A 12,136-nucleotide genomic window follows, 5' to 3' on the forward strand; every position below is an offset into this window, starting at 1 on the left:
TTGCTTAAATGAGATTCAAATCTATGGATTACTTGTATTGTACAACACGTAAAGGTATTCAAAAAGGTGGTAAGAAATAAGCAGTTTTTAAAAACATTATCAATATATAGTGTATATATACACAGAATATATCAGACAGCAGTATTTTCTCCAAAATGTCTATATATTGTGTGAAATGAAACAACAAAGCCATATAACGCCCCGGCTGCTTGAAAGCCTTGGGCCAGTTGCCAAAATAGATAAGGAATTACTAAAACTCCAGCAGAAATATTGGCTTCCACTGAAATACTCCTCTTGTAAATAACAGCCAGTGATCATCGCATAGCCAGCTCTCTCAAGAGGAGGGGGTGAAGATTGGAAAATAAAGCCTCATCAATGCGTAGACACAACTTCAAACAGAGTCCATCAGCAGATTGTGAATGCAGACACACAGCCTCCACTTGGACCCATCTGGACAAGGGCAAACAAAACGTTAATTCTGAAGCGAAATACACATAGGAGGACTATTTACCTCAGGCTGCTCAAACAAGCCTGTTGGTCTCATTGAAGCCTGTTCAAAACATGGATAATATGTACACTTTACTCTTTTTTTTTTTTAATGTTTGCAGGGGATACTGGAATGAGGTCTAAGATGCAACGAAACTGCGGCACAAACAATACTCAACACAGCCGAATCCAGTGGACATGAGGGATGCGAGTTTCAATGCGCAGGCACTCAACCAGTGATAGGAGTCATACAGCCACGAGGATGTGGTTTTCCACCAGCTTCACACCCACGAACAGAGCTGATTGTGTTTGTTGGAAAGCTCATCAGAGATATTCCTATCAGAGATTAGACCCAATTTCTCTGTGGTAGTAGGCGATAAATTCGCTTTGGTACCACTTAGATGCTAAATAGATGCAAACACTGTGGATTTGTCTTGATTACTATTTCAGTTATTATTCAGAGTTCATGCACAGAACAGCCAGACATTCATTGTTGCACTCAACTGCAGCTTAGTCAGTAATCTGCAGCGACAACAACAAAAAAACACATCACCAAACAATTAAATGGATCAAGCAATGCGAGGTGCCACACAATCCACATCAGATGTTTTCACATTTCGCACAATTTCTAAGGATTTTTCTTTGATCTTCACATTATCAACTACCCTGCAACCGAGCAGTCTTCCATACACTGGAGAGCTCGCTAGTTTACACTGTGTGGCTCCTGTCTCTGAGCACTGACAGTCATCAGACGATGTTGCTATAGAATCTGCTAAATGTCTCAATGAACTCAAAGTTGAAGGCAAACATGCGCTGTCCCCTGTGTCCTCAAAGTGAATTGACAATCTATGGAATGAGTGATCTGGACTTTCAAAACTGTCACAACCAATTTAGGGTTGTTACTGAGTCGCCTTTTGTTGGGACAATTATTTGCAGAAATGGAAAATGGACTGCATTTATGTAGTGCTTTTCTAGCCCACCGATATCTCAAAGCACTTTACAGCACATGCCACACTCAACCATTCACACACACCAACAGCACAGCCATCGGGAGCAATGTGGAGTTCAGTGTCTTGCCCAAGGACACTTCAGTATGTGAAGTGGAGGAAGCAGGGGTCAAATCACCGACCTTCTGTTGAATGGACAATGCGCTCTACTTCCTGAGCCACAGCTGCATGACAACTGCTGATGTCCATGAGGAGACAATCTTAAAAAGGATATTCAGTTTCAATTCGCACTTGCACTGTGCATAAAAGTGACGGAGGTGGGATTAGCCTGAGTGTCAGCAAGCATGTGGTTATATGTGCGCATATATTTTGGCAGTTTAATGGCAAAATAGATCATTAGCTGCAGTCCATGATGACTTGGATGACAACTTGTCACTGGGTTTTTCTTAAGGCCAACTGGAATTTGGAAAGTTAAATATGGTGATAACAAGAACCCGAGAATGAGGGACAAAAAAAACTCAGACATGCTGCAGCTGTAAAAACGTCTAATATTGCTTTGTAGAAAGGCAGACTGTGTTATGGTTAACATGCTGATTATGATCTGATCATCAGTCTATGCATCTAATAGCTGAAGAGCCACAGCTCAGTAATCAGCTTGATATGTTGACTTCATTGTGCTTTGAAGCTGTTACGGCCGATACAAGCTGTGGATGTGTAGTGTGCTTGTAGAGTGTTTGTTTTCATGAACGCCCAAATGGTGCATCTCTTTAAATGTTGCTACTGCGTGGAACTATTCTCCTCTTAGATCCTTCCAGGCTATTTTACAATGAAGCTTCTTGGGGTTATACACAACCTGAGGGGACCAGGGAACAGATGACCATCTGTATTTATAATATTTTCCTATGATACACTGCCACTGGGGAGCAGGCACAGCTGAGACAGTAAAGGACTCTTCAAATACCACATAATCTATCACAGTATTGGGTCAGGTTAGGAATGAGGTCACCTCTTAAATGCAGCTTGTGCATTAATAATACATCAATTTGCATTTCTAATTATTCTGCGAGACGACTATTATTATGGAAAGCGAAATAACTATTTGCATCATAATGTGTTATTTGCTACGATGAAATAAATGTTTATGTATCAGTCTTAAAACCAAAAAAAACCCTAAACTACCCACTGTGCTTTTTGCACTTAGTTTAGTTTGTTCAAATCCTGCATGAACAACAACTGAAAGGTGAAATCTTCAGACAGAAAACTGCATTGATGCAGGGTTGGAATCGCATTTGTTGGAGACAAACATTAGCCACATTAGCAGCCTGGTAAAGCAAGGTCAAAATCCTATAAGAGATGTCGCCAGTGATACATGGACAAATTGTGTACAAAGAAATAAAAGCTGAATCTCATTTACATTTTCAATACTTTGAATAAGACCAAAGCTGGCAACAAAGCAGCTGCTTTTTCCATTGATGAATAATCTTATCTCAAAAGGAGAGGCAGCTGTGAATGAAGGAGCCTTGAAAGCTGTGATGCTAACCAAAAGATCCATATTCATGAATTAAAACCTGCCTATTAATCTCAATAACGCAATAAACCTAACAACATATGGCATATTAGACACAATAACCTTGAGGCTGGAATGAACAGGGCTGGACTATATTATAGTCCAGCTCCTCTCTGTATGGGTTTTTTTCTTTTTTGACGCTTACATAATATGTAAGCATAAAAGCCTTGAAATTAGAAAATACTATATCATGACATCAAACCTGTAGATGACTTTACTAGGTTATTCCTTCCACTGAAGAACCAGAGGGAAAATCCTTAAATGTTAATGTTGTAAGGATTAACTGTCTTTGATAACACTGTTCAATCTCAGTAGGAGTCAATTAGAAAAGGTAGCTGTGAGGGCATCAAAGAGGGTTCTGTGAGAGTAATGTGACTCTCTGGTACAGTGTATGGTTTTAAAGCGATGAAAGTCAAAACATACATAGTCTTCTCCTGCTTTTTGCATCTCTTATGTATCTCCAACCAGAGCATTTCTGGATTACAGCGTGAAAGACAGGTATTTAGGTATATCTGTTGGCTTTTAGCTGGAAAAGCAATTAAGGATCTGAAGACGAGCGTTTACTCAGAAAAATCAATAGACCTGCTTAATTACCTCAAGAGCTCATGGGAAAAAAGCAACAGGCAACTGTGGGCTAAGATGGAAGGTCTGAATAACAAAACATGACATTAACGGTGTGGAACGATGACCTGTCTGCATACTTTACAATTAGAATTTTGTGATCTAGTTATTTTCCACCAACAAGATCACGTTTTTATTGAGCGTATACATTTTTCTCACCTCTGAGAAAACAGTTTTACAGGTAAAGAGCTTAACTGCAGATAAGTGGGAGGAAAGCACAGCCCTGTCCATAATGAGGTGATTCCTGTGCTTTAAAGAGGGAGGAAAGAGGAAAAAGAAGCTTATCAGCGCATTTTGTGATGTCCGCCAATTTGTCGTTCACATAAATATTTCAAATAGTAGATATTAAGGCAATCTTCCATTCTTTAAGGATAGGGTAGGCAATTTCTGTTTCAACAAATCCCGGGAAAAGACAAACAACGGGTGACAAATACATAGTTTCACTTTTTTATTTGAAAAAGTAAATTTTGTTAATTTGCTATAACAGTCATTTTTAACAAATGTTACTCAAACAGGAGTAAAGAGTGTATTTGTTGGCAACAATTTTCAGTATTTCCGGCAGCAGGAGGTGTATTTCGGGATTAAATCAATCTACAGTGCCCAGGTTCATTGTAATGAAGAATCATGTTTTTATTGTATTTCAAACTGTTTTTGGCTATGAAGGTCTACGTGACATAGGAACAGGAAGGAAGCTTTATCAGGTTTTGGTTACAAAGGAAATACTTGTTAGTAAAGTAATGTCATTGTTGGTTTTGGTCTCTTAAAAGGATTTGTTGACAACATAAAAAATACAGAACATCACCAGCTTTATTCTTAAACTGTGCTGCTTTTGTACAACACCACCAGATACTCTAATGACTTAAATGTGCTGCATAGTCAGAATCTTGTAAAAAAAAAAAAAAAAAGGAAGGATTTTTGTAAAAGCAATAACTTAAAATTCAGCCAATAAAACAAAATCCACTTTGAGTGTAGCATCTAATCTACTCAAGCCACTTAAGCGAATCAAGCCAGTCACAATATTCCCCTGTCTCAAACACCACAGCATTCTTTCCAATACAACGGGCAGAGAGAGCAGAGTATAATTGAGGGTATGCTAAAGTCGCTACGATCACTGCTTCCTGATGGGCAAACGCCCAACAGTCAGCATCTGTCATTGTGCATTCACATGGAAAAACAACATCAAAACCACTGCTTAAATTGTTAAGAAGTGCTGTGCTTGAGACTGCACAAACAGATTCAGATAGCTTGTTATACACTGCTGAAAGTCAGGAGAAGCAATGTGAGGCTACAATATACGTCTAAGTGTAATGGTAATTAACAAAGTGCACAGTTTTCTGAACGGAATAAAATTAGCTGCTGTACAGCTGTAAAGTATGCCTGGTCTGTCAGCCTTATTCACATATTAATACTTTGATTTATGTTCACACAGCCAAAGATGGAACATTAATATTGAATGATGCATACTGTAGATGCTGTTGCCCTCTGCAAATACTATATTTACAGCCACATCACACAGAATAGTTTGCACAATCTCAAAGACAGCTGGGGAAGATGAGACTGGAAAGCTTCTAACAGGGATGTCAGACTGATTTTTGTCTAGTTGCCGTATTTCATCTTATTTGCGCCTCAAAGGCCTCAAGAGGAACTACTCGTCAAAATGGTCAGGCTTCAAAATTGCCCGAGCTTGAAATTAAAAAGACTGAGATGAAATTTAAGACACTGAAAAGAAAGAGCAAGAACATTAAAAAAAGTTTTACTTTGAGACAGTGGAAGGAAATGGGAGGAAGAACCTTCTGCGCAATTATTTTTGATTAAGAAGATCACTTCCTCAAATCAGCAAAAATATAAATTCAATAACATCTGAATCTATCATATAAATTGAGAGTACTCAGGAGGGCGTTTCATGGCTGGTTTGGGGAAGATGAGGGATATGGTTTTAGAAGTTCATTCCCAACTCAGCTGTACTTTGTAACTAGAAATAGAGAAGGAAAACTCCACTTTGACATGTACATGAGTCATTTGACTAATTGATTTAGCTTCAACTGTTCACTTCTGTCTCATTAGTCTTTATATATTACGTGAAAAACATCTCATTTTCCAGCTAAGGGACTGGCTTGCTGAATGAGTAGTTACAAAAACACAAGAATGACCTTGTGTCTAATTGAAGATGTCTCAATTTCACCCACAAATTAGAGAGAAGTAGAGTTGGCAAACATTTCAGTATTGGACTCACATTTTGTTAGGCAGCTAACTGCCAATAGTAGCTGCTGTTACAAAGAAAGTGTGTTGTATGACAATAATATTGAGGTTTGCATCCACCAATTTTTGTGCAGGATTCAGAAAAAAGTCAAAACGACAGATAAAGGTTTTGAGGCTTGATCGAGGTGGAAAAGTTGATGTATTGATTAAAATAAAAAGTGACAAAGTGGGATGGAAACAGACTTAAACATGACTCAAACTTCTGCTCCACTTAGCAAATAGCAGCAGACAAAAACATCAGATCTGTGTGTCCTGATAAAGTGATGAAGTCCAGTGCGTACAATTTAGTGGCAAAACAGTGAGGTTCTAGATTATGACCAAATGAATACCCACTGCCTTACTCCTCCCTATCCAAGTGTGTAGGACAACCCACGGTGGCCACAAAACTCCCATCTCTTGAGCCAGTTGGTTTGAAGCTTCTGGGCCACTGTAGAAAAATGTCTTGGCCAAGGGCATGAGCATGAGGAAATAAAGAATTGTCATTTGACAGTCATCTCATATGATGCACTACAAGAGGACATCATGTTTGAAATAGATTTTACTGATGACATGTTTCTACAGAGTTCATTTGAACTGGTTTACAGTTTAACATCTATGCAATGAATTACAAGTCATTACAGGTTAAAGGTCTTTACTCTTATCTTATCAAGTGTTATGGCATTTTAGGGGACTAGTACAGTATGTGCTTACACGTCAAGCAGACCCAGAGCAACATTACCACATCAGAGTTCTGAACTAATATTTCCTCATTTTGTCCCTGGTTTGGTCCACCAACTCCCCAGGAAAACATATTTGGGACAGTTGAGCTCAGTGGATGCTTCACCAGCCACTCCTTTAGACTATTTCATGCTGGGTAGGCATGTCTATATGTCTGCTAGTGGTTTTACCTGTGAACCAAAGCAATGACAAGGAACTTTACGACAAGGGAAAAGAGGATTCTCCATGGAACTGGCATTTCATTGGTCATTTCATTCAAAGTTACAATATGCCTCATCTGTTTGAGGAATATGTGTCCTAATCCTAAATGACTCCAATACATGCATGAAGCAAAACCACCAGGTATAAAAGCAACACCTGTATTACAATTGTAAAAAGTAATACAATTTATTTGAAAAATGCCACCACCTTCTCAAACTACTGCTTCAAAATGAATAATATGTTTAATCACAATTTGAAGGAATTTTTTTTTTTTTTTTTTTAAAACATGGTCAGTGTATACATCACATACATCTGTCCTCATTTTCTTGCCTGTCTTGTCTTCCAGCACATCATGACTGTTGAAAAATATTGGCCATGTGAAAAACAAAACACGAAATCCAATCTTGGTCACTTCAGGTGGTATCTCCTGTGGATTCTCGCCATGTGACCATACAAAACAGCATACCCAGAATCACAAATATAACTCAAACCAAGAAATTCTGTGTGACTAGAAATGTGCAAATTAGCAGTTTTATGTTTTAATTCTCAATTTTTTCAAAAGATGTCATTTGTAGCATTTTGATCATTATCAAATTAGTTGTGATATTTTAGATTAAATAAACAAGAAACATTGCAGAGTGGCTTGTATTGACAGTGCCAATGTTTTTAAAGATATTACCAAGGTTACCATCAACCTCTTTTCATTCTCATATAAAAAAAAAGTTAATAATTGGCCTGTCGGCACTGGGAGAACAGCCTCTTCCTTCTTTATCCGAAGTGCAATCCTGTTAGTTTCCCTCAAAAATCCAACGATGAACTGTATGATGCAGCGTAAAAGCTCAAAATCTTTTAAGTGATGGTTTCATTTGTTTAAGGTACATTTACAAATGCTCAAAGTCATAATTGATTTATTTTCTAATGTTGCCGTAACATGTATAGTGTATATAAGAACCACTGTTTATGATAACTGTAGGTAACATTTTAGATCAATACATTTGATTTTTTTTTTAAATGTAGTCATCAAAATGCCAAGCTACATCACTTCTGCGTTAAATATTTGTTTACTTCTGGATGCCCTTATTTACAGATAACAAAGTCATGGTGTCGAACTCAAACTAAGTTGATTTATTACTCAGGAGTTCAGTCATAGCCAAACAGAGGGGCAGCAGTGTCACCACTCATAAAGGTGATGCACTTGACAGTGGCTCAAACTGCAGTAAAGTTTTTTCTGTTCCTCTACAGAAATTATCATGATGATGTCGTCAATCAGAGACATATACTGACCTCTACTGTAGATGCTGTGCAAAGTCAAGCACCCAAAGTGAAAAAATATGCGCATTGTACTGCATTACATTCAGTTGCAGCCGAAAGTACTTCCAAGTACTGGATAGAATGTCTGCTGCAGTCATGAATAGTTACCGTGTTTTGAGGTAAGAAATGATACTTGTCAAGAATCATATTTATCATTTAGACAAGTCAGGAAATCCTGGTGAAATCCTTCATTTTAAAACCACTACAGTATCAGCGCAGATATCCATGACTTCTTCCCTGGATCTCATCTGTGTTGATCTCAAGATACAGCAGTTACATACTGATGCTTCAGATCAACGCACAAAAAACGGGAAATACTGAATGAAAGCGCTCTCATTTAGATGTTCACCTCACAAGGAATTCGCTGTCATCCATCCTCTTGTCTTCAGTAGTAATAACTTCCGAAAACTGCCACCACACAGAACAAGCTGTCCTACAGAGGTAAAACACATTTCATTCTAAAAGAACTGTTTTTGTCATCTGTCACCCCCCCAACATCTTAGTGACCAGAACAAAGGCACCTACGTTCATGAAAACATCTTCTGCATAGTTGTCTGTGTCAGCATCCCACAAACACCTTGAGGACATCCTGGTGAAACACAACACAAGACAAGACAGAGCAGAGAGTGTCACAAAGATGTTATGGAATACCAATTTTACAGCACCACATTTTTAATTCATGCTATTTACTAACACTGATGATGTAAATGTGAAGAGTAGAGCTGAGTCAATATCAGCTACTGGCTACTATGACTGAAATATTGCTTTCATGATGCTATTTTGAAACCGTAATCACATAGCAGGAAAAAAAGGCTACAAATCAGGCAATATTACTTAAATAATGCTATCAGCTCTATGTCAATCATAACAAAATGGTGTCACTTCATTATCACTGAAGAACTATTAATGAAAGGTTGAGGGTAAGGTTAGGGCCAAAGTTATCTAATCTCTGGCTGCCTCTCAGTCTTTGTTCCCTATAAAACAGTCTCCTACAGCAAAACACGTTGTACACCAGCTTTCCATAGTCAACAGAGTATCCCACTAAAATATAGTAGTTTTACAAATTGTAACATCTTTGTTTTTGTTTTTTTTGTTTATCAGTACCAAATGATCACTTACTTGACTCCTTGTCCCCGTTGTTCTCCAATGGCCACCTGCACAACAAGCTTGTATCTGTCAAACCCTGCATCTGTTGAGGAAGAGGAATTGTGAAAACATTGTGCTCGGAAATTACAAGGGTGGATGTTAATATCCTACGATTACTGTGAAGCACGTTCATCAGTAAAATATGTTATTAGAAAGATTTGTTTTACGTGGGAGAGAATTTACTGTTGACTTTTACTTGATTTATATACTGTGTTATTCAGCTTCATTCTTCTGGATACATTATTTATTCAGTTCATTGTACTCATTTCCTTTCCAAGCCAGTTAGTCACATCAATTGAAAGTAATGGTTCATTTCACAAGTGACAGAGGATCTTTGCTCTGTTGCCTTGACAATCACAAGGACAGTGAATGTATATATATGCCCATTTTAGTTTTGCTTACATTTTATTTAGCTGTGTATTTTGTTACCATCAGGTTAAATCTACAGATCTGTAGCTATTTCACTGGTATTCAGAATATGAAGTCTGAGCAGTAACACTGAGGCGCTGTCTCTGTAACACTGTCATTCAATATTTGGTATTTGGATGACATCTTATATTGACCCTCTGGGTTTCAAGAAAGGGACAAAGCATCACTCACTCTTCACTTTGTTCTTAATGCAGTCTGCCAGTGAACGGGACAGCTCTGGGACTTCCTCTGGGTCGTACCGCATCCCAGACAGTCGCTCTCTCACAATTTCACGAATACACTCCTTCACAATGGCTGGCTTAAACCTGGAGAATTTAACAGTGAGCAATAAGGCAGGAAAATAATTCAGCTTCCACAGGTGGCTACAACTCAGCTCTCAATATGGGTCACATCGTTACAGAAGTCTATGACTAAATGCCATCTTGTCGTGTATACTTCTGAACCTAAGTGAACGGTGAAGCAGACTAGCTCATTACCCCATACACTTAACTGCCACTGGACTGGGGACTGGATGAAAAAGTAACTTTTCCTCACGTTGGCCTTACAACTAACGTTAGGTTAACTGACACGCGTCACGTTGTTAGCTAACTACAATTTTCACGCCAAATACTCAGTGGAAAACGTAACCATGTTACAAAGACTAACGCCAATCTTAACGTTAATGGCACTGCAACTTTATTCACACATGAAAACACTTAGCTAGCTTAGCTTAAATAGTTGCTAACGTAGCTCTAAAAACATATTGTTAGCATTGAACTCGCTGGCTAAAAAAAACTTCACGTGGTAGAAATGCTATTTAACCACTTTGACCAACTCACTTGTGCTGGTGATTAGGTCGTATCAGATATGTGTCTGTGCCCTCCATCGCATACCAATAACATAACGCCAGCCACAACAAAAGAAGGACATAAAGAGGGTGAACAGCCGCTAACAAGCTAATAGTTGCGGCGTTTTAGCCGTTGCCGTAGCGACGACTTTTCCTAGTTTCCTGTTTCAAAATAAGATTACGTTCAAGACGTATTTATTGAACCGTTTGAGGTAGTTTAAAATAGTTCAAAAGTACGTCGGTGTAACGTGGGGAAAAATCTTTTAGGTTTTTACATTTAGCTATTCCAGAGTCTTGTAAAGATCTTGTAAAGCCTATTTTATTCAGTTCGTATTTTACTTATGTGTTATACCTCCTCCTGCTGAAAAACACTGAAATTCTGTTGAAAGCTCCAGAAAATGTGAGGAAAAGGCTCTTCAGTCTTATTTTGAAATATAACACAAATTAAAGGCTTTCTCATTGCTCTTCCACAAAAATTTTCAATTGATGTGAAGGGCCAGTAATTACAATTTGAGTAAGACCATTTTGTCACACTGAGAAAAAAAGTTATAAATGATCCCTCTACACACTTACATATGGCTCCACTGGAGCAGTTGGGGGTTAAGGGTCTTGACAAAGGGCACCTCAGTCTCTCCTAGATGTTCTTCAGATATCTACCTTTCAACCCACAGAGATGTTGCCTAAATTTGCTACCTCGACCAAGCTGCTTTTGTTTCCTGTAACTCAATATCTTTACCATTGATTTTTGAGATGCATCAAAGCACCTCCTTCTTATGGTGTCTTTATCCACACTTTTCTTTCGGAGACAAGGAAAGCCTTTGATATCATTGTCTTCTAAAATGTCAGTATTACCGACACCATTGATTTTATTTCACCCCCTTCCCTTTACTCCCGTGAGGATTGGTATCAGTCAAGGGACGGTATCCAAAGATAAAGGAAAGCGGATCCAATTCACTGCAGGTTTCTGAACTTCTCTGCTTCCAAGCCTCTTTCTTCTTTCTTTATTCAGTCCACAAGTATTTTATCAGACAACACATATCGCTGCAGCTGTACCATCCATCATCTACTGCAGCTAAATGGAGGTTGAAGAACACCGGCGAGTCAAACAGTACAAATCCAAAGGTTCTGTCTCAAATCTACATGAAGATGCATTAGAACAATTTAAATTCCTCATTTTGAATTCCAGATCAATTGTGCCTCTGTCAAAAAGCCAGAGGGGTAAACACCGTGTGCTCAGTTTAATGGCTCGTCATTTAGAGGACTGCAGATCAACAGGAGGAGCAGGGAATGCCTTAACATGCCTGAAAATACTGAGGCTGAACATGGTGCGATTTATTACATTCAGTATTGATCATCATTAATTGCAGGCCGTGATGAGGTACGTGATTGAATGACTGTTCTAACATTAAACCTGAAGAAGAGGTTAAATGGGTTTTTTTATTGCACCTTTACAATGAACTGCTGATTTTAAATGTACACCACCTTTTACTCTTGTAATTCCTTCACTGATAGCGAAATGTGACTCATGGTCACGTGGCAACAGGGAGGGAAACCATGATATAACACATAACAGCAATGTTAGTATACAGCAGTGTTTCTCAATTCCGGTCCTCGGGCCCCCCTGCC

The 12,136-nt window shown here is 38.5% G+C and overlaps 1 protein-coding gene across 3 annotated transcripts in view; it reads right to left on the reverse strand.

Moving 5' to 3' along the window:
- Positions 1-10,671, reverse strand: part of dynlt2b (dynein light chain Tctex-type 2B) — a 40,026-nt gene extending 29,355 nt beyond the window's left edge. The window contains exons 1-6 of one of the 3 annotated variants that reach the window (XM_076727132.1): positions 10,503-10,671; positions 9,856-9,989; positions 9,229-9,298; positions 8,635-8,698; positions 8,459-8,542; positions 398-450 (exon numbers count right to left, since the gene is read on the reverse strand). In XM_076727132.1, the coding sequence (XP_076583247.1) occupies positions 8,495-8,542; positions 8,635-8,698; positions 9,229-9,298; positions 9,856-9,989; positions 10,503-10,549 (363 nt within the window). In that variant the 5' untranslated portion in view covers positions 10,550-10,671 and the 3' untranslated portion in view covers positions 398-450; positions 8,459-8,494. Of the gene's footprint in view, positions 1-397; positions 451-5,561; positions 6,768-8,458; positions 8,543-8,634; positions 8,699-9,228; positions 9,299-9,855; positions 9,990-10,502 lie in introns of those variants that run through there. The other 2 variants (XM_076727129.1, XM_076727130.1) reach the window with 2 other exon arrangements.
- Between the last annotated feature and the right edge of the window lie 1,465 nt (positions 10,672-12,136).

Source organism: Chaetodon auriga, chromosome 3, assembly GCF_051107435.1.
Source record: "Chaetodon auriga isolate fChaAug3 chromosome 3, fChaAug3.hap1, whole genome shotgun sequence".
Lineage (NCBI taxonomy): Eukaryota > Metazoa > Chordata > Actinopteri > Chaetodontiformes > Chaetodontidae > Chaetodon > Chaetodon auriga.